The 22,711-nt window shown below is 41.5% G+C and overlaps 2 protein-coding genes and 1 long non-coding RNA gene across 11 annotated transcripts in view; 2 read left to right on the forward strand and 1 right to left on the reverse strand.

Annotated features, from left to right (window-relative positions):
• The window catches only part of RCBTB2 (RCC1 and BTB domain containing protein 2), a 29,022-nt gene extending 19,923 nt beyond the window's left edge, over positions 1-9,099 (forward strand). For 3 of the 7 annotated variants that reach the window (XM_081180596.1, XM_081180598.1, XM_081180599.1), the window contains 4 exons: positions 190-316; positions 434-573; positions 2,806-2,936; positions 5,460-9,099. In XM_081180596.1, the coding sequence (XP_081036722.1) occupies positions 190-316; positions 434-573; positions 2,806-2,936; positions 5,460-5,600 (539 nt within the window). In that variant the 3' untranslated portion in view covers positions 5,601-9,099. Of the gene's footprint in view, positions 1-189; positions 317-433; positions 574-1,703; positions 1,810-2,805; positions 2,937-5,459 lie in introns of those variants that run through there. The other 4 variants (XR_014004579.1, XM_081180597.1, XR_014004580.1 and 1 more) reach the window with 4 other exon arrangements.
• RB1 (RB transcriptional corepressor 1) overlaps positions 8,406-22,711 on the reverse strand; it is a 128,610-nt gene continuing 114,304 nt past the window's right edge. For all 3 annotated transcript variants that reach the window (XM_081210632.1, XM_081210633.1, XM_081210634.1), the window contains 9 exons: positions 22,174-22,313; positions 19,749-19,894; positions 18,216-18,320; positions 16,179-16,292; positions 15,411-15,577; positions 13,876-13,906; positions 12,173-12,312; positions 11,511-11,560; positions 8,406-9,514 (listed from right to left, as the gene is read on the reverse strand). In XM_081210632.1, coding sequence (XP_081066758.1) covers positions 9,441-9,514; positions 11,511-11,560; positions 12,173-12,312; positions 13,876-13,906; positions 15,411-15,577; positions 16,179-16,292; positions 18,216-18,320; positions 19,749-19,894; positions 22,174-22,313 — 967 coding nt within the window. In that variant the 3' untranslated portion in view covers positions 8,406-9,440. The remainder of the gene's footprint in view (positions 9,515-11,510; positions 11,561-12,172; positions 12,313-13,875; positions 13,907-15,410; positions 15,578-16,178; positions 16,293-18,215; positions 18,321-19,748; positions 19,895-22,173; positions 22,314-22,711) is intronic.
• Positions 19,903-21,407, forward strand: LOC308582051. Its single transcript, XR_014005465.1, has 2 exons — positions 19,903-20,162; positions 20,479-21,407. It is a non-coding gene; the product is annotated as an uncharacterized lncRNA (long non-coding RNA).

Genomic DNA, 22,711 nt, shown 5'->3' on the forward strand with positions numbered 1-22,711 from the left:
CTCCTGATGTGGCCAGGCTAGGTGTCATGGCTGAAAGGCTGTCCCCTCTCTCCCTTGGTTGCCTGCATTCTTGTCAGTCTCCTTTTCCTTGAAATGCTTTTGCCTGCTTCTTTTGCATTGGTTCATGTGAACAGAGGGCTGGAGGGAGAGGCAGCGTGTTTTAAATGTATTCATTGGTGTCTTGTTTAGAGGCTGACGACCACTTAACAGTAGCTCAGTCAATAAAGAAGGAATTTGACAGTCCAGATAATGCAGATGTGAGATTTCAAGTGGATGGAAAATACATTCATGTTCATAAAGTCCTTCTCAAAATTAGGTATGGAACTAATATTCCCACCCTTTTTTCCTCCCTTTTTGTTGTTCTGTTTTACAACCAGAATCAAACTGCTTGCCAGTGATGTAACTTATTTTCCTTTTGTATGTGATTCTTCAGGTGTGAGCACTTCCGTTCAGTACTAAACAACAATAATGATGAAATTATAGAAATAAGTGAATTCTCATATCCCGTTTACCGAGCCTTTCTGGAATACCTGTACACGGACAGCATCAGTCTTCCTCCTGAAGATGCAGTAGGTAATTGGAAGAAATGGGATCATTTAGAAGAGCTGAGGTTCATTTCAGCAGAAATGTAAAGTAGTTGAATGTATTGAAAAGCATGTGATACTCTTTAATACTTCATATATTTTGAGAACAGCCCTTTTTATTTTGATTATTCATTTGTTTATATAGGTGTCCCCCCATTTATGTGCGCTCGATTTGCGCACCATCATGTATACACATGGCATTGGGAAATAATTTAATTTAAACTTGGAAATGGTGTGAGAGAGCTAGAGAGTCCTTGTAGCTGGAGCCGGAAGAGGACATCAGTGAAGACAGAGGAAGCCCTGAAGAGACCTGAGACACGGCAGGGCTTTTTTCAGCTGCTTAACTTCCCTGCCTAACAGCTGATGCATGGGGTAGCGCAGCAGCTGCCAGCCCCAGATCTTCAACTCTAGATATTTTAGTGTGGATTGGGGAGAGAGTGGGAGAGAGCTAGAGAGCAGGAAAAAAGGGGGTTTGGAAGCTTTTTAGAGGGTGCTCCCCGCTTCACATGATTTCAGTTATGCACATGGGGTCCTGGAGCATAACCCCCCACGCAAGTGGTAGGATGCTTGTACATTGAATTTCGGAATGGAATCTGCTGCACTAACTTTCCACTTCCAGCATGCAGCATCCTTACTGTGTATTTGAGAATTCATGGGTCAGTACATTGGATGCATTTATGAGTCAATGCACTGGAGAAATCAACATGTATTTGTCCAACTTGTTGCCTCTGAGAAAGGCCTTAATTAGCGGTAAAGTGGATAATTTATAATTTTGTGTGCATGTAGATGGATAGACCTGTAGGTGTCACAGTACATTTTGAATAAATGATAAAATAAGCAAAACCTGCGTTGGATTCCTTTGGAAGCCCCCTTAGTTCAGCACTCATACAGCCTTCCAAGATGTATCTGATTGGATTTTATGTGATGCAAGCGGGACATGGCAGAAAGAGCAATTGCCTGATGATAATCTGGTCATCCGTGGTATTTTCCCCCAATAAAACAGGGTGTGAATTCTGGTTTTGCTTTTAACAAATGTCCAGTCTTGTTTTAAAGTTCTCCAAGCAAGTGATCCTGGCTGGAGCTGAGCAGTAGACCTTAAGTAGCCTTATCTTTTATTAGCTTTAGCAGTACAGAATTCCTGCCCTCCAGGTGAGGGAGACAGAGGGCCACCTGCCCCAGGTGGTGGCAGGAGGAGCCCCAGGTGGGCTGTTCAACTAACCTGCAGGTAATCTCAGAGGCTTTGCCCCTATTTGATTATTTTCAGCATCTCTAATTTTCCTAATGTACCATTTGCATACTTGAGCAAAATTAAATCACTGCTTCTCCCCAGGCCGCAGTTTTGATAAAAAATGATCACAGTTATGCTGGCGTTCAGCACAATTGCTCAATTGATAATATGACCTTTGACATTGAAGGCCCAATAGTATTTCACATCTTCCGTAAAAGAAGAAGTGAAATCTCAATTATTTCCCTTTTCATTTTCAAAAAGGAACACTGCATAAGCATTACATCACATAACTCCCCACAACACAGAATCTATATAACGGGAACATGCAATTCATAGCAGTTGCCAGACTCTGTTTGGGATGAGGGGTGCAGGCCATTGTCACGCAAGTCAGTGTGAAGAATAGGGAATGAGGAAATGGTTGCTTTCACAACACATACAGTCCGCCTTACTTTTTCTGCTAGAGGCTCTTAGGCCTCAGGAATCAGGATGGGGGTTGCTCAGTCCTGACTGATCCCAGGCAGACCAAGCCAAGCTTGTCCTGCCTGCAACCTCTTCATCCACTGAGTAGGAAGGTCTGAAGGGGGCAACTGTTGCACATTCAGCTGAATGCCTGGACAACCAGGATTCCCGATCCAGTGGGAAACTGGAAGCATGTTAAATAGTGCCCCCAAGAAGCAGCCGTGCAGCTTGTTAAGCTATAAAGCTACCCATTTTGATCCAAGAAATCCAGGACTATTGCAAATGCATTCTTCCTGCCTTATTCCCCTTCTGGGCAGTTATATTAAGATCCAGAGTTTCTGTTTCGGGGAAACCTCAGAAAAAAAGGGATGAGTTAAAATTGTGGAATACGAATAGCAAGCATGTTGTATGTGCAAATCATCCCTAAATGTTTGGGTGTTTGTGTGCTGCTGAAAATATGAACTCTTCAATGTTTCCTTTCCTTCTAACCTGTGTAGCCACGTATTTCCCCTGCCCCCACTTTTCTCCTGGCAGGTCTACTGGACCTCGCAACCTTCTACCGAGAAAATAGACTGAAAAAGCTTTGCCAGCAAACAATCAAGCAGGGAATTTCCGAGGAGAATGCCATCGCCCTTCTTTCTGCCGCAGTCAAGTATGAAGCAAAGGTAGGAATGAGGCTTAATAGTTTCCTGCAGAGATGCCTGTGATGTTTGAGACCCCTTGGTATTGGAAATAATCTGGTAACTAAGAGACTAAGCTGGGAAACCCCGCCAGATGGGCGGGGTATAAAGAATAAGATGATTATTATTAAAATTTAAATGATGATTATGAATCAGGAGGGGCCCAGTTTGAATTTTGCTTTTGTAATATACCTTCCAGGTGGCTGTCAGGGGTGCTTCCCAGTCCAAGGAATACACATGGCAGAGTTAACTCTTTAGTCACCTCTACAGCTCGGGATACCTAAGCACATGCCTCTAGCGTCTAGGCAGCTGTTCCCAGGTCTGGACTCTATGGAGCAGTTGCAGCAACTGCAGAGCACTCTGCCTCCACCAGGTTCTGCCCCTTCTCCCCACAGCCTGTGCAGCACACATAGCTGGCACCTGCGTGGAAGACGCCTCTGTCCTTCCCCCTTCCATCCTCTCCTGGTTCTGGGGGAGAGTGGGGCAGGGGAGGGCGGGAAGCAATTGCCTGTTCTTCCTCCAGCTCTGAAGCTTCTCCTGCCTCTGATTCCTACCTCCTGGTTGGTACAGGTACCCACAAACCACTGCACTCCTCTCCCCAGTCAGATGGCAGCCCCCTTCCAGCAGTGCACACTTATCTGCGTCCTGCCAGGGGCAAAGGGCCATTTTCTGAGCCTCAGCTTCCCATCTACAGTCTGGAGAGCATTCTCCTGGCCTATCTTCCTAAGACACTGTGTCTGTGTCTGTTCTACAAGACACAGGATGCAAAGAAGTTTGAACATTTGAAAGTACAGCACAAATATTAATCTGAAGGTCACAGTTTTTTCTGGTTTACAAGATATCAAATAGCTATCCGAAAGGTTAGAGAGCTACAGACTTTCCCCTCTTCCTTCCAGACTTGCTTTCGTGGATGTCTTCATGGGACCAGGCACCAGTGACCTGCCCTTTCTGTTCATACCACAACAGATTGTCTGCACTGAAATATACTATATTGAGGAAAGGAAAATAATAAACGAAATCCATAGCTTAGCCACAAAGCTGCATTTTCAGCAGAACTTGTACACTTTAAAATATCTTGAACACTCCCTTTGTGAGAGCTGTTTTTGTGTATTCATGGTGCATGGTACATTATTATTGAAGACTTACTCTCCTTAACTAAGGGATGGACTTCCATTTACAGAAAGGAGCAAGTTCCTTCTTTCTGCATGGAGGCACTTTTCACCCATTCCCCCATCTTCCTGCTGCTCCCAGCTCAACCTTCTTTGCTGTTCTGAATGCCCTCCTCCCAAACTTCTGGGGCAATGGACAGTCAGAGAAACTCACTTTTCTCCTGCCTTTTAGTAGGAAGAGTTCTGGTCCTGGGTGGCCAAGATCCAGCCTTCATAGTTCTGTTGTAACAATTTCTTTTCAAATGCTTTTTCTTTTCTTATTCAGGCTGCTGAGTATGGTTCATATTACTGGAGCCAACTTTATTTTCAATATTGGCTGCATTTGCAGAGGCTGAACTGTGGCTTAGTGCTAATGGGCTCAGGTGCTTTCATTGAGATTTCGGCATTGCAGTCGGACTAGATGCCCCACAGGGTCCCTTCCAACTCTGCAGTCCTGTGATCCAGTGACACTTTGAAATGAAGTACTAACAAGGATTCTTTCAAAGCGTTAATTCTGTCATGCAACAGCAAACTATCACTCGGCTTTGGAACACATTTTTTTTTAAAAAAAGCCTGACTAGCTTTTCAGGTACCTTTTAACTGAATAACTTTCTAAAGAAATGCCTGAAGTAACTGATATTACAGTTTGAAGTCTTGTTTATTCTGCTATATTTTACTCCAAGATGACCCATTTATCCTAAATAGAGCCCAATAAGGCAGACATGTATGTACAAAAAATATTTTTTTTTAATGTGATCCCATTGAGATCCCAAGATGAAATTTTGCAAGTAACTCTTAGAAATATTAAATAATACATATTTGGCAATTTTAAAATCATATTAATTTTCAAATCACTTTTTAAAATTTTAAATTTTGTATCTTAACTTTAAAATTTAAAGTAAGCCCATCATGTGACAATAGCATATTAAAGGTTCTGAAGAGATTGGTATTTTTAGTTTTGAAATATCTCAATTCTGGGCTGAGCTTTCAAGGTTTTTGTGTAGTCTGGCAAGGCCAAAATTGTCATTTTTTTTTATTTCAAACCCGCATAACTCAAAATTGGGATGAGATAAAAAAATAAAATTTCAGATTTAAACTTAGTTTTGATCATTCAACAAGTGTACAAAATATTAAGAAAATTGAATTCCATGAGGTTAAAAGAACTGGATCACTTGATATAGAATGACCCGCAATTGGAGTTACCAGCCCATGGGTGGCAGCTGCTGTCAGAGTTTACTTTGAATTTCGGCAAATGTCAGTGCAGGGGCTGTAGCTGTGCCTGGAAAATGTATCCGCCATGTCGCTTCGCTTTGGGTGGTCCCATTTCCGCTAACATATGTAATACTTATTTCCTTCCTAGGAATTAGAGGAATTTTGCTTTCGGTTTTGCATAAACCACTTGACTGTAGTTACTCAGACATCAGGCTTTGCAGAAATGGACCACGACCTTCTGAAGAACTTCATTAGCAAAGCCAGCCAAGTGGGAGCGTTTAAAAACTGAAGGAAGGGCAGTTGCAGAAAATCAAGGTATTTTCACAAGGGATACTCATGAAGTAAGTGCTGGAAAAAGAGCACATCTCGTGAATGTAGTTTGGCTCGCAAAACATAGCCACTAACTTCATGGAGCAAAAAAGGCTACGGGACTCTCATAGCCACTCTCCCACCCCCGGGATATCGTTGCGTCTTCCTTTATGTCACTTGTTCAGCTTTGGAAAACCTTGCAGAAATGCTGTTTGGCAGTTTGCATTGGCAGCATTCAGGAATCAGTGTGCTGCCCTAGTAAGGGAAAACTCCCCCTCTTAGTGCTCTTAGGTTGAAAACCTAGGAAAGGACACAGTACCCCTCGTCTATTCACTTCACTATGTTCTACTGTTTGCCACCTCTTGGCTTTAGCTTGGGCATGGACAGAATTAATGTCCTCTTCCGTTTGAGGGACTAAGTAACCTATGCTTGTGTTCCAAACGTAGAATTCAGTGGAATTCTCTAAAATTGTATCTGTACTATTTGCTGAACCCTTCAGAGCAGCATACTATCCTAAGTGAAATTCAAATGGTGTCACTCTATCAGTCTCTCTGCTGCAACAATGGGGCAAGCTTTTGTGGGCTTTTGACAGGGAATTAAATTACTCCCTGGTTTAAGTCTAGGCTAGTTTTCAGAAACCCACTTAAAAGCAAGTGTCATAAAAGCTCCAGCTTTTATCAGCCGTCTACAAAAGTGACTGCAGTGGCAAATAACCTCGTGACCGGGATTGAGATGCGCTCAGCAACCAGAACCTACAGTATTTTTTCTGCAGGTTGCTTTACTTTTTAAAACAAACAAGCAGCAACTGGTGTTTTCCTCATTTGCAGGTAAATTTGGTTATTATACCAGCCTCTGCTGTGGTTGTCATTTCTAGGCTGTCACACACTATAATCCTCAGAGGCAAGAGGAGGAGGTAGCAGCAGCATCGTAAACCTCTTTTGTACTCCAAGCTACAAAGTCATCTTTCAGCGAGTGGCTTTTGCAGCAGAAATTACTTCTCTACTTCCATCTACCCAAGGGCGGGTGGTGGAGGACAGATAAATAGTTTACATTAATATGTCAGAACATCAATAAAAGAAGGAGGAGCAGTGGAGCTGCTCTATGGAAAAGAGGTTGGCTGGGGGAGAAAACAAGTGGATTTTTGAAGAGATTGTGTTCACTTACCTTTTTTAACTCTGGTTTTAAATTCTGCCAACCTGTATAAATTATGTATAATTTGTTCTGTAGATCTTGGGGGCCACTGAGCTCTTCCCCTTAACTACTAAACTTTGCTTAACTCTTCTTCCTCCACTCCCACTTCTGCGGCTTCAGATATCTAAATTTAACCTTCTTCTCTAGTCACATGCTCTTACAGGGAAATCTCAACAGGAGCTAGTTCCTTCACTGTTAAAACTGGTAGAAAATACTCAAGTGTGTTTGACTAAGGTGTATTTTTAGAACTAGTCTTCTAAAGCTCTTCCATGTATGTGGCAACTTGAAAACTGCTTCAAAATCTGATACATATGTGTCAGAGAAAGGCCACAGCAAAGTGAAATGAGGTGCACAGAAAAATGGGGAAGAAAATTGGTGTTTCTAGTCTACAAGGTAAATTATAAGAGCTTTTAAACTTTCCATTGGTAGAAAGTATGACTGGTATTTACCTGAAAAGTAGATTTGTAAGGGTGTCATGCTGTCACTGGGTTGGGGGGAGTTGTCCTGGTGAGGAAGGCAGGAGCGATAAGCTCTTCCCACAGTGGGTGTCCCCCCAGACTCACCGAGCTCAAGTTCTGCTGACTGTAGAAGGAGCAAAAGGGGAGCAAAGCGCAGGCAAGAGCAGGAAACGGGGGGCACCCACTTCTTGAAGAACTTATTGCTCCTGCCTTCCTCACCAGGATGACAACACCCAACCCAGTGACAGCATGACACAAGTGCTACTGCCAAGTAAACCTTGTGTAAGATAAAGCTATAAAAGTTGCTTATTTAATCCTTATTGCTGAAAATCAGCATCCTTGTGGGCCATTCAAACCAAATTAAGGAGTTTTTGCATGATACTGTGGCTGTACTTCTGTGATCTTTGGAAAGACATCCCATGGCCACAGAAGGCATCAGCTCCCTTTCTGAGGATGAAGAGATCCTTGGTCCTGCTTCTGCCACAACTGCCCTGACCAGACCAACCTTGGAGATCCAGTGTCTCTAGGGACCAAAAGGGACCTGCTGGCTGGCCAGCAACCATGGGAAAGTGACCCAAAGGAGTGAGTGCATTTGCTGTCCCTGCCCATCCCCACCAGCTGAGTGCTGCTCCACCCTCATTTCCAGTGCTGGCGAGAGCTTGGCAGAGCATGAGAAAAGGAGGAAGACACTGCTCTCTCGGCACAGTAACCCAAAAGCCACAGCTAGGAGGAGGCAGAAGAGAGGGCTGCAAACCTCTCCAGCCTATTTGTATCTGGAACTCAGAGCACTGACACTCTTTGCCCTAACCCGTATCTGAGCATGTGAACCTGAACACCTGAAGAGAAAATGTAACAACAACAAAAGGGCATGAGGGCAGAGGGAGGGATGGCAGGCGAATATGAAACTGTATTGCAGTAATACAAAAACCCAAATAAACTAAAGGTGAAAAAGCCCTAAAAATAGTTACACACTAGTATTTTGCTAGCAATCTGACTGCATTGAAATCACTATTAACGTTATACTACCAGTGTTTGTAAACGTGTATTGTACTGAAATAAACATTTCAAGAATGTAGTTTTTTTCTCTAAACCATAAATCATGCAGCATGAAAATAATCCATACTTGGAGACAAAGGTGAGAAAAAAATCCATTTTTATAGTTCACCTCTAAGCCATCCTAGGACCAAAATCAAATGCACAGGGTTATGAGAATTCAAGGTCATAACTACAAGGAAAACTATGTATTGCTGCTTACATGAAGACTATCCCTTCTTACATGAAAAAGTGAAATTAATCCTTGAAGCAGTAATATTTATCTGTATAAAGAATAATACTTCCAATGGACAGTAGTCACCTTTGCTTCAATACATAATTATAATAGGATAGTTAAACTTTAGTAGCCAAAATCTTAAACTTATTGCTAGTAAAACCCCAGGGTCTCATTTTCATAGCCTAGTTAAGCTTTAAAATTCAACCACCTATTTGCATGAAAGCTTTTAACATCTTTTTTTGTTCAAGATATGGATGGAAAAGAGCACATTAATATTTTGTACTGCAGAAAAGAAAATGGTGAATATGCCTATCAGTACATTTCAGTAAAATTCAAGAAGCCCACCAGATTACAAAAAGCAAATAAGTGCTTGAAAACAAAAGGAATGAAGGTGGAAATATTAATGAGGTACAGCATCTTTGTTTCAGTAGTATGGCTACACAGTGAGCTGGATCCAGTCCTACTCAAGTACAATCAGCTTTTACACCTCATGTTCAAGTTATACACATTATTGTAGATCTTAGTCCTTGCATGTGTAATTAAATTATGTATGAACTGCATTTTTGTTTGCTTGTTTGTTTCTAATAGTGCATGCAAGTCTAAAACTGAAATGACATTTCTTAAAACACAAGTGCATTTTGACTGTCTACTTAAATCTCAGGTGCCTTTGCTCTAAGGAATTTGTATAAATAAAACAAAAGAGTATTAAACCACCAATGCTGCATTTGGAAGCAAAGAAATTTTAACTTAAAAAAGCCATATATGTGGCAATTAAGTAGCTAATATTGCATACTGCTATAAAACATTGGCTATAAAGCCCAACTATTTCAAATTAGCAAATGACAAGATAATGTAGACAATAAAGATACAGCAAAACATACAATTCACATAATGTGGAAGTTCACTTTTGATCAGTGGTTGAAGTATCCGCTCCATCATTCAGTTTCTGGTTTTGTATTCTGGTTCGAGTAGATGCTAAAAAACAAGCACAACAGTTTTACTTTGGGCATTAAATAGGATAAATAAGCGGAAGGCAAATAAGCAGCTAATCTGGCCTTCGTTCTATAAATGTGGTGCTCATTACAATGGACATGTGAAGAGAATGAATAAAAACAGTATCAAGAGGAATAATGAAAAGTTGGCACAGAAAAACCTGGGACTGCATCAGTTATTAAAAGGACCTGACTTAAGAGCACAAGGGGGCACAAAACCCAACTGAGTCCAAGAACGCCAGCACCGGAGACTATCACAGTCGAAATCAAGAAACCCAGACATAGAAAACTGCACAGCTGTTTGTGCATGGCCAACACCCCATTGGTGTGAATGTTTTGCTTTAAACTACTCCCAGACTTTGGATCTCCCTCCCTATACAGGCTAAACTGCCTTCCTTCTGCCAGCAGGTGAATTCCAACAGGCTTTTGGGAACTGACCGTTTTTAAGGAAAAGGCTGGTGCTATGCTGCTTTTATTGTAATGATCTCTGTGTTTTAATAGATCTTATATACATGCACACCTTTTAATTCTATTAATGTTTTAACTGTTTTAAATGACACCCCCAAGTGTTTAAAGCTATTTCTATTTTATCTGTAAGCTGCCTTGATTCCCTTTCAGGGGAAAAGGCATCCTGGGTGCCACTTAAGATTAAGTCCTCTGGTCAGTTCCATGAACAACTAAGGCAAAGTCATTCAGTGCATCAAAAAATCTACCTCTTCGTCTTGAAGAGGTATATACACATATACCCTGTCTACATGAAATCAGCTATTACGACAGCCTTTCTCAGTATCGCCCTGAGCAATTTGGCCAGGGGGCTGATGGCACCCCACCCCCACCCCAAGCACTAAATTAGCTTTGGGACGCAGTATCACCATGTGCAGCATTCCTATGGAGAAATCTTGCCCTTTGGGGATTTCTAGCTTGCTGGACTCTGTGCCCTATTTGACATACCGAATGATGCCCCCTCCAGTGCTTCCTTCCCTGCCTTTACTATGGATTTTGTATTCAGAGCTAACTGCATCCCACTGGTTTTCTCCAGTCTACCATGTTCTCCATATGCCCCTTATATCAATGCTCTCCTCTTAAGACCAAGCACGAAAGCTCACACTTACGGACTCAGAGGCGTCTAGCATTGGCATATAAATTTATACACAGCTTCTCTCCTTATAAAGGAGAGACAGAATCTAGGCATTGAAAGTGTAGTGGTGCATGACAGCAGTTCAAAGAAGTCAAAGCACCACAGACTAAAACCAAGTGCCAAAGACATTTGAACAAAATTTCACCTTCATCTCTGGGCAAAGATTTATTCTGAACTGGACCCTCCTCGGTTCCTATCAACTTTCCCTCTACAATCTGTTTTAAAGCTGCTTTGCCACCTTTATATTTTAAGTGTCAATAGTTTGGTTCCATGCTGGTTCAAGGGCAGCTTGCCTCTCTTGTACAGGCTTGGCTCATCCCAAAACATTCCCCAGTGCCAAATAAGTCCAAGCCTCCTCCTCGCAATACCGTCTCATCCACACACAGAGACCAATCTGCTGTCAAGCTGTCTCTGGGCTTGGAACTGGTGGCACCTCAGAGGCAGTTACCTTGAGAGTCCTGACTCAACATCCTACCAAGCTAAAGTTCACTTCTAGGACCTCACAGCTACATTTCCCTTTGTCATTGGTGCCTATGTGCACCATGACCACTGATTCCTCTCCAGCACTATCGACAAGGTTACGTAGACAACAGGCAGCACCCACAACCTCTGCACCAGTCTTGTATCCCCATCACAGGCGGCTTTCTTGTTCCTAAAGACTGACTGACCCACGACCAAGATCCCTCCACTCCCCCAGAGGAGTAGCTTTGGCCTGAGAGGACAATTGCTCAAGCCTCAGGGAAAGGGTCCTTCTAAGGGATTGTTCCCTTCTTCCTCCTTTCCTGAGAATGTCACTCTCCGTTATATTGAGAACTATCTTTCCCTGGAGACAAGAACTTACTCATTTCTGCAAGCTTTTGTTGGAACTTGGAATCTCCAGAGAGGTGTTCCCTGTAGAGAGAGAAAAGAAAGCATGGTTGGTTGGCTAGTGCCCCAGGACAGCAAATGCGTATGTGCTTTCCCACTGCAAACCAGATGAGAACATGGATACATGTTTGGCAAATGGCACCGAATGACTTTCAGTGTACATTGCACCTAATCTCTCTGTGGAATTTCCAAGGGAGTGAAGGAATCTCCTTCGGCAGATCAGAACATAATTTAATCATTTAAAGCAGACAGAGTTTCTCATTCAAGCTTAATGTGTGTGTGTACACATGCAGAAAAAGACACAGTCTACACTGCACTTTAGGCATTTGCAAAATTTCATTTGCTGTATGAAACCAGTTATATAACCATAGAAACACACACATGCTTCACCAAAATTTCCAGTGTCGTCATTTGTACTGCAGAAGAAACAAGCCACATTTCAATATAAAATACAGCAAGACTTAAGAGCTGCTTTGGAAAATTCAGAAACTGCCTTATCAATTTGTATAAAAATAAAACATGTTACTTGCCATAATTATACATGCATACGCTTAGCCAAACATTCCATTCTCCTTTTAGAAAGTATTTTATATCAATGAAGACAACTGAATTCAACCACTTTAAAAACAAGCTCACCTTCCATCTGCTTCATCTTGTCCGATATCAAAGTGCAGCCTCTTCAGAGGTTTGGGCGCTGTGCTCACTTCCGCATGGCGTTTTAGATTATGATCTCTGTTGCACACCATCTGGTTTATCTTCTGAAACTTTTCAGAAGTCTAGAATGCCAGAGAACCACACAAAAGTTGAAATCCATCAATTTATCTTAGAAATACAGTACTATGGGTTTGATCCAGAGTTGCCCTTCTGTTTGTGGAGGGAACAGATCCATCACAACCTCCCATGGTGCTCCAGAGGTCTTTCCACCTATCAGAGGGCAAAGGAGAAACGGGTAGATCGCTTCCCCTTCCCTTCCTCCAGTCGAACATCACTGGAATAGACCTCTACCAAGCACAAGACTGGATTAACTCATCAAAGTCTCAGCAGGGGAAATACTTTTTTCTTTTCCTTATTTCCTGAAACAGCCTCACACAGATTAGGACAGGGAGCTGGTGTTTATTTGTTTTTATTTTTTAACTCTCCAAACTCTAACCATCACTCCTTCTGGGATACTGTACTATAAGCTGCTGAGTGTTAATGGAGGGAGGAAACACAAAAAACCCTGAGCCCAAGGAGAGAATGGAAGTTTGCTTACTGTGAACTTGTTGAAGGTCCCAACCAGCATGCAGCAGGAGCACTGCAGACCTTGTCCAAGCTTAGCCCAGGGGGTAGGGAGGCCACTCTTCCTTGCCACCCTTCACTATGCTAAAAGGTTCAGGTAGGAAGTGAAGTGGCAGATCCCTGGAGGAGACCCTGGAAACCTGCAACCACTCACTGGGATAGAGGGGCCAGTAGTCTGGCTGGCTGGAAGGCAGATTCCCGTGATCTCACCTTTGCATGGTTGGAATGCAGCCAATGGGGCAAAAGTAAGAGCCCTGTCCATTTGCTTCTAGCCCCACTCACCCCTGGCGTGTGTCCCTTGGAAGGCTGCCCATGAGGGAATCTAGACGTCAGGATGAAAGGGTTGCAACCCAGGTGGTCCACTCAGTATGTAGGAACCACTACAGTCAAACGCCTTGGTACTCGTACATTTCGGCTCCCAAATGATCGAAACCCGGAAGTGAGTGTTCCGGTTTTCAAATGTTATTTTGGAAGCCAAACATCCAATATGGCTTCCGCTATTGTTTCCGGTGCACCTGCGCAATCAGGAGCCAATCAGAAGCCGTGCCTTGGTTTTTGAACGTTTTGGAAGTCAAATGGACTTTTGGAACGCATTCTGTTTGAAAACCAAGGTATGACTGTATCTCATTTTTGTGCGGCTCTGCTCACTTCTAAACTAACTGGAATTCAACCACTTTAGTTCGCTATTAATGATGGCGCTGAAATCAGAAGGGCAGGAAGATGACGGGGGGGGGAGGGGGAGAGTGTTTAGCCCTTTCCTTGTTGGTAAATTTCCTCTCAAAATTGCCCTCCTCAGGCTGCTCCTGTCTCACCTCAGTTAGGGGAAGAAAACAGATTCTTGTATCTTTTTGCCTGAAGGAAGACATGTAGCTTGATGGGTGCAAATTGTGAGGGGAAAGAGCCAACCACAAAACTACATCACGCGCTCCTTCCAGGGTGTCCAGCAGATGTTCTTTATTTAAAAAGATGTAAGGGACGTGTTGTAGCTCTGTAATGTGCATCTTGACCATAATACTCTAAATCCATTTTAAAGCAATTATCCTTTCAAACACAAAACTCACCCCAAACGATTCTCCTATTGAGACCAATATTCTGCAAAAACAAGAATGGGATAAAAACATTACTCTCATTTACAGGTAAATTGCATCTTCTGCTTATTTTACTTCTGCGATGGCAGCTTTGCGTGAATGGGTGGGAAATAAATAAGTGAATAAATGGAAACTGAAGGAAACCCACTTTCCATTTATTTATTTTCATCTTCCCCACCTGCCTAAAGCTATGATCGTGGGTTTGCCCAGCTTTGGGAAGGAGGCGCAAGGATAGATGGCTAGATAGACAGAACTTTATTCACAATAGCCAATGGCCATAGCAACAGTGAAATATTACAGTATACTCCGAAAAGGAAGTTTGGGAGGCACAAGGGCTGTAGGACCCTGCCTGAGCTCTTACGCCTCTCTCCTGAAGCCAGACTTGGGCTTTGAGAAGGCATCCGCAGGGCTCTGGGACCCTTGCGGGGGGAGAGCTTACGGGGGGCTCCTGGCTTCACCTGTTTAACCAAACTCTCGCATAAGATGAGAGTTACCTCATATACAAGGCATGACATGTGAAAACTGTCACGTTCGCAAGAGGAAGTTGCACAATACTCCCCATAACGCTCAACTTGCTCCCTTTCACCCAGATTTAGGAAGTGCCAAGTCTTATCAGCTAGACATATCCTGTTCAAAGGAAAGAAATCAAAACCCATTTTCTTAACGCCCTAAACTACAACACAAAATACTCCTGAGGCAGAGGGGAGAGAATGCTACAGACAAGGACTGATAACCAATGATATCCATATGTTCAACCAGTCAGAGTGAAGTTCCTAGTCTGGGCATGATTCTAATAGGCTGCTTGGAGGTGCTTCATTTATTTGACCCAACTAAACTAATTTTCTTGCTTCCCCTGCCCTTTCCCCCAGCCCCTTTTCTTCAGATCGCTGAAGTTTCTGTGTCAATAGCCCATGTCAGAGGCTTCATTTGGCTAAACAAGTTTTAGATGAGATAGTCATGACATAGCTAAAGTAGAAATTGAAAATCCAGATTAAAAACATCAGACTTTTAATCCTTAATACTTTTTAAGGTTATCAATAATACTTCCACATTATCTTGAAAAAGTTTTCATATAAATCAGTAAGGAATATGACATAGCAAAAGCAAGTATTGCTTGTAGTTAGTTTACTAGTTACTATCAGCACCGAATAATTAATAAATATAATATAATATAATATAATATAATATAATATAATATAATATAATATAATATAATATAATATAATAATATAATATAATATAATATAATATAATATAATATAATATAATATAATATAATATAATATCATATCATATCATATCATATCATATCATATCATATCATATCATATCATCCCCCTACCTCCTGTAGCAGATATGGGGAAGGGGGACGAGATGACAGAGCCCCCTAAGCATTCACATAATGAAGGTGTAGCAAGAGTCTGATCTTTTCAGCCCAGAAACAGAATTCTATCTAGCTTGTTTTTGTGTTTGATTCAGTTATTTGCTTAAAGAAACAGGTTACCTACTTTGACCTGGGTGTCATTTTAGTGGGTGACAACAGCCCCTCAGAGAATTTGTAGGGACTCTTCAAAGGTGAGATATAAATGTTGTTTCCCGCAGGGACACGCAAAGGGGAATGAGAAAACTTGTAAGGGCTGTGAGGAATGTGTGGCAGAGACGATAATGTTGGAGGCTGTTAACATGAAAACATATGATTATTAACAACATCATAATCAATTAAACAGGCTAGTTCCTTGTTACACAAAAAAGACCTCCAAGCTACTTGCAGCATATTTAAAAACATAAGGGTAAGTAAGACTAGATTATAACTTTATTCTTTGGTGATCACTCGTAGCCGAGTAAGATTGTCTTCCATGAATATGGTCTTAACAGTGTGTCAGTTTATACTATAGATACATTCACATAAAAACTCAAGTCGTTGGTTTAAAAATGCACAAAATAATCTACCTAACAGCGGCAGAAAGCTTTGACAGAGCATCACTAGTGAAACATCAGCGTCACAGTCCATCAAAAGCCTGGAGGAAAGAGGACGTTTTTATCTGGCACCAAAAAGATGTCAGCAAAGGTGCCAGGCAGACACCCGCGGATGGCACCCCCCCCCCCCATCCCTGGTCCTCATCCTCAGAGCCTCCCTGCCAGAAGGGACTTGTAGAAAGGCATGAGATGAAGAGCTAATGTAGTTTCATATCAGGATAGGCATCCTGTAATCCAATTAATTTTTGCTCATTTCTTTTAATTTACACTAGAGTTAGGACAGGAGCATAACTACTTACTTTATTGGAAGCATATTGCAAAATATTAGTTTTCAGCTTCTGCATGAATATTGAGTTGTAGAAGACTATAATGGAATCATATCTTCCTTCCCCAATCAAAACACACTTGAAAGTCTGGACAGGATTAGAAAGTTATATATAAGCTCTTTAGTAATTGCATTTTCTTCTATTCTTCTACATAGCGCAGTCCTAATAGAAGGGTGTCCCTCTAGGGTGCCCATTCTGAGGTTGGATTGCTTTAAAATTGCCTTTAGATAGGGCATTCCTGGATCTGACTCAGGAACTGCAAAAGTTCAAGACATCCTTTAAGGAACTAATGCATCCACACTGTTCAGCGTATGCTATCATTTTCTCCCCCCCCCTTTTTTATTGATACTTTCCCCACATAGAAATACAATAAAAAACAAACTAATTTAAATAAAAAATGGAAAGGAGACAAAAGAAGAAGGAAACAAAATGAGAATGAGAAAATATATTTATGTTTTACAAAGCCCTCTCTCAAAGGTAGATCTTAACCCTTGTCTTAAACAAAGGGGGGTGGACCCTCCCAGCTCTCTCCTGGGAACTTCCCTTTCCCCTCCCAGCCTCCCCCCCCCCCAGGAGATTTCCCCTTCCCTGCCTTTCACACAGAGTCCTTTGTCAACCATCACCTTCCTGTGTGTATTAACCCCCAGAATCGAGAACATCGAAAAGCAAAACAAGACATAAGCAAGAATAAAGTGAACAGAAGAAGAAGAAGAATGGGAAAAAGAATGAAAATAGGAGATAGAAAAAGAGGAAGAAATAAAAGAGGACTTCTGATTCTTCATCTGTCAATTGTGTATATAAAATTATTCAAAATATTCAAAGTGTTCACTCCAGGGTGCTAGTCAACTGTTTCTAGGGCAATGTCCCACGGTTCCTGCCCAATCTTTCAATCCCAGACACTTCAGGTTCATTCACTGTCCTTTCCGCACACAAAATCCAAAAGGGGCTCTTCAACACTTATTATCGCTAAATGTCAAGAATAGTCTTCCTCCAGTCCAGTATAACACCTTTATCTCCAAGAAATTCCAACATCTCTAATAATAACCCATAATTATTTACTTGTTGTATATTCATTAATTCGTTCCCTGTCTTCCAATCCCTTTTCCTGCTGGCCATGATTTCCCATCCTATTTTAGAAAGAAAAGTTCCTTCCATTTCCGTTTCTTCCATTCTTTTCCCATAAGAATCGCCAGAAGCTTCCTCTGAATTCACTTCCACTTGTACACAGGATCCTTTCCCTCTCAGTTCTATCTCTGTCCCCTCAAGATGTTTAATGTCTCTTATCAATGGTTCCATTCCTTTTCTCCAGCTCCACAACTCCATCATTTACCTGTTTCACTCCTCTAGACACCTGTTTGGGTCTCTATTTCACCATCTGCTGTCTCTTGCTTTATCATTCCACTCTCATATTCAGGTAGATCCTGATCAGTATTTCCCCCCCCCCCCCAAGGCCCTGTGTATTTTTTGGTCTGCTCTTTTTCTGATCTACTTTCTTTCACCATTCCATGCATCTCAGCTCTGAGCTCTTTCAGTCGCTCATCTAATAATTGCTGCATGATATCAATAATCAGTGGGGTGTTCAACAGTGTCTTTGCTATACTGGGTTCTGTTATTCTCCCCGTTAACAGTCTCTGTCTTGAAAACTTGTTTCTCTTTAAGTAAGCAGTGCATTCCTTTCCAGCGCTAAAGAATCCTGTTTTACTTTTGCAGCCAGCACCTCCCAAACATGACAGAGAGTTAAAAGCAATATAAAATGAAGATTTTTTTAAGCAACCAGAGTGTCCTTATCTTTCTTAATGCTACCATTTTCTTATCATGATATTCAAATGTTTTCGACAACGGAAAAAAATTCTTTTTCTCTTTCGTTTTAAATGTCTATCTCTGCTAGGACAAAATGGGATGGCAACATATTTTCACAATGCCATAATGTTTCAAAGAAATGTTAAACCCAACTAGCAGCCATAATTAAAATAGCTATATAGAAAACTGATACTGAAAGGTTTCCCATACCTCTTGATTTGCATTAGTGAGTTCCTTATATGCTGTCACAATAGTTTTAAACCTGAGATCAATGTTCTTCACCTTGCAGATGCCATACATGGAGCACATCATTATCTATGGAAAAACAGAGAGTGCCTGTCAGAACTGGACATCAATGAAGCCCCTCACTTCCATTTTGCTCCCTCACAGAGGTTATAAAAGATGAACTCTAAGCAACCACTCAACAAATGGAACTACACACTATTTGGAATTACCTAAAAGTTTAATTGATTTTATTTAAGATTCCTATGTTGATTTCTATTAAAAGCAGCCATACAAATAATAAAAAATACACAAACAAAATTATAACACAAAAACCAGCAAGCACTTGAATACGCCAATTGTTAAAAAAGGGGGGGGGAGGGAGATATCAATTTTAACATGCAACAAAATTTTAGAAAAACTGCACCAAATCAACCACTAAATGTTTGGGATGATCAAAAGTTCTTAACCTGTCACGGAAACAACAACAGTATTGGTACCTCCCGCATGTGTCTGGGAAAGACGTTTCATAAAGCCTGGGGCCATCATTGACAGCGTCTTCTAGCTGGTCTCCACCCACCTAATGTTCACTAGTGCAAACATCTGAAGGAAGGCCTCTGCTGCTGACCTTATATTTCAGACACGTTCATGTGGGACAAGGCAATCCTTCAAACGCCCCAAATTCCCAGGCCATTTAGAGATGCAAAACCTGGCAAACCTGTCTTAATCATAAACCTGACCTGTGAGATAAATGCAATACGTAATAATTGAGGAAACAAATTTATTGAGAGCTGGGCTCTGCTTTATATTTCTGGAATGACAGTGCCAATGATATTTTTCTTTTCAATTTAATCACAGTACTATAGAGAGTTTTGCTATGTTGTCGCTTTGTCCCGTCCCCCCCCAATATTCTATGTCATGTGTTTCCCATTTCTTCAGAAGCAAGGATGTTTGGTGTATACTTCAAGTAGTCCATATGTTCCATGATGTCCCACAGTGCTCTGTTTCTCACCAATGCTATTCAACAACTGCACGAAGCTGTTGGGGGAGAGGAGGTGCCATCCAGATGCTAAATGCATCCATCTCTATTACTCTATTACTCAGTACCACAAGGAAACAGAAGTGTGTGGTTGCAAAAGGAGCTGGCAGATGAGCTAAGATTTAAGAAGGGCGTGTATAAGAAGTGGAAGAAAGAGGAAATCACTAAGGAGGCGTATACACAAGTAGCTAATAGTTGCAGGGTGACGGTCAGACAGGCTAAAACTCAGAATGAGCTCAGACTTGCAAGGGAGGTTAAAAATAATAAATGTTTCTTTGGCTATGTCTGAAGCAAGAGGAAGAACAAGCAAGTGGTCGGGTCTCTGTGTGGAGAAGATTGAGAAACACTACTGGGTTTCTCAAGAATACACACTTACTTCGCAAATTTCGCACAACGTTTCTGAACCATGGAGAAGTTTAAAAAAGAAAGAAGCATAAGCTTACACAAGACTGAAATCAGCTCACACCCGCCAGACCCATTACCTGGTCTAAGTGCCGGTCTTTCATAAGTTCATATTCATTTTGCAGTGTGTGATGAAAGAGTGTCCAGATCAAATGTTCAAGTTCAGGGTGATCAGACAGAAGACGCGAACATAAGTTTTTCAATCGCATATAAGCCAGCCAATGCACTAGAGAGGAGAGGGGAGAATCATCTTCAAATCACTGCTTGCCACAGAATATTTAGCATTGCAGAAATTTAAAGCAAAGCATTGTGATTTTAAATGGAACCAAGTTCCAGCCAACAGCCTATTTGGCAACACTACAGCATTTCTCAAATGCATTGTTGCATTCTGCACTTTTGAGCAGAGCGTGGTATGTACAGAAGTGAACTGCTCAGAAAAACAGATCTGCTTTTGATGCATCTACTCTTGTTTTAAAGAAATTATGCAGCTTTGGGTTTAAGTGGTGCCCCGCAAGACGAATGCCTCGCAAGACGAAAAACCCGCTAGACGAAAGGGTTTTGCGGTTTTTGAGCTGCTTCGCAAGACGAATTTCCCTATGGGCTTGCTTCGCAAGACGAAAATGTCTTGCGAGTCTTGCAATTTTTTTTCGCTCCCCCCCTTTTTCTAAGCCGCTAAGCCGCTAATAGCCTTTTAGCCGCTAAGCCTTTAATAGCCGCTAATAGCGCTAATCTGCTAATAGGGTTGCTTCGCAAGACGAAAAAACCGCTAGACGAAGAGACTCGCGGAACGGATTATTTTCGTCTTGCGAGGCACCACTATATTTACTGTATTAAAATGCATGTGTGTAATAAATTAAAATGGTTGTTTCCCAGCTATTAACCAGCCAGTCGGGTATTTGATATTTGCAGGTTTAAATCTAATTTCCAGTATTTGGCAATATGTTTTTGCCCCTGAAAATAATGTAAGAGCTAGCTATAAATCATTTAATTCTATTTCTCCTTTTAAATTACCCAGCAGGATCTCTTTCAGATACAGAGGGAAGGTGGTATTATATAATTTGCCAAATATCAGTCCAGCCCAGTGGTACCTCGGAACTTCCAGAAGTGCCTTCGGCTTCAGAAGCATGGCTTCCAATTGCCTGTCAGCTAGGTTTCTGCACAGCGGAAGCCGTGTTGGACGTTCGTGTTCCGAGTAACGTTCGAAAACCGGAACACTTACTCCTGGGTTTTCGTCATTCAGGAGCAAAAATGTTTGTGAATGGACATAATAATTAGCAAATATCAGAAGTATAAAACATACTGAATTTATGCAGATTTAATGCCTTTGGTATACTGCATTAACTTTTTCCTTTAATAGGCATGGATTAAATTTGTTGGAATATGTTTAAATATTGATATCCAGTCTATATCTTGAACGAAGTCTTTATTCCATTTCTTTCTAAATGAAAAAGAAAGCTGCTCAGTTTTTAATAAATGGTGAGATTTGCTGATAAGGTTCGGTGAAGAAGAACCTCTTATGCAAGTTTCAAATTCTGATTAACTGATACTGTGTAGAACGTTTTTGCTCAAGAGATCTTAAGATATTTTCCACTAGATTTTGTTTACATAAAAAAGTCTCCCCAATAGTGTGCTGAGTCTTTCCTTGTTGCTGTTTGTTATGCTACTGATGTTAATGGTGACAAGTGAAGCCTAAGATATTGTATGAATCTGAATAATAAAGTTATTTTAACATACAATAACTTTGATTCTTGCTCAGTTTCTTTCTTTGCTAACCTTTAAATCTATTCTAATGTATTAATATTCTGCTATAGGAGTTCTGTCCTGTTTGCACTAGCCACAAGATGATTCAAAATTTACTGCACTACAATAGCATTCTTTTGATAGAAGAATGCTAAAAGATAAATATCCATCGGGACTATTTTTAAACTGAAATAAAAGAGAGATAAGGATCAGTGTTCTGCAGTTTCCAAATATATATGCTTGCATCATGAGTGCCCACTGCATAAACAAAAAGAATTTCTGCTTACTGATAGGAGTTACCCACCTACCACATCCTTTCACTCAGGAGGAAGCTTTGAGGAACACAAGTTGCTGCAGCCAAAAGATCTGCAGAACACTGCATGCAGTTCTTTGCAAGCAACAGTATTTATTTCTCCATTATTATGAATTGCCAATTTTCCTCAAATGTTCAGGACTGAAGCTCATTCCCTCCCCTCCCTGCTCCTGACTGCATTCTCTTGATTACGTCTGTAATGGAATACAGATGATCCAAGTGAGGCAGCCATTGCTGCTGCCCTTGTGTGAGCAGAACAGAATTCTACTCCTGCCGCTTCCTTGCTCTCCCCTTGCAGCCCTTTACAAGCTCATGGAAGGAAGACCTTCTGGAGCAGCTTTTTGGGGTGCAAAGGTGGCAGCCATGGGAGGGAGAGAAAGGTGGAATCCTGTTGCAGTGGATTCTGCCCACTGCCTGAAAATAAAAATGTGTCACACACACACGACACCAACCTTTTTTGTAAAACAGTGAGAGAGAAGTAGATTTATAAGGTTTTTGAGGATGGTTTGCCAATGCATGCTGACCATCTGGAGGAGGATATACTGAAGCGGAAGACACCTTTTTCTTGGGAGATTTTGTTGGGGACAGGTACCTATGGAAACAACACAAAATCAACAAGAATGGAACACTGGGTGCTAACCATGAATGGGACATTTCTCACAGAATAAGCGAGTGAGCCCACTTGGGGCTAACTATATCCGCCCACTTGCTCCAGGCAGGAAACATGTGGCTAAACTTCATCACTTCCTCCATTGCCTCTCCCCAGGCTTACTGTCACGCCCAAACATAGATGGAAGCTCCTCCAAGATCACAGATAACATGTGGAAATAATACATATGCAGAATATAGCATGGAAAAACTAGTCAGAAAACAGGGTCTCTAATGTAACTCTGTGGAGGGTAGGAATGCCCCATCCTTCAGTGATTGCTGCATGCGGCTTGGAGCACTTTCTATGCAGGGTCTGCTGGTGGTTATCACACTTATTCTGCT

This window comes from Podarcis bocagei (genome assembly GCF_964188305.1).
Source record: "Podarcis bocagei genome assembly, chromosome: 1".
NCBI lineage: Eukaryota > Metazoa > Chordata > Lepidosauria > Squamata > Lacertidae > Podarcis > Podarcis bocagei.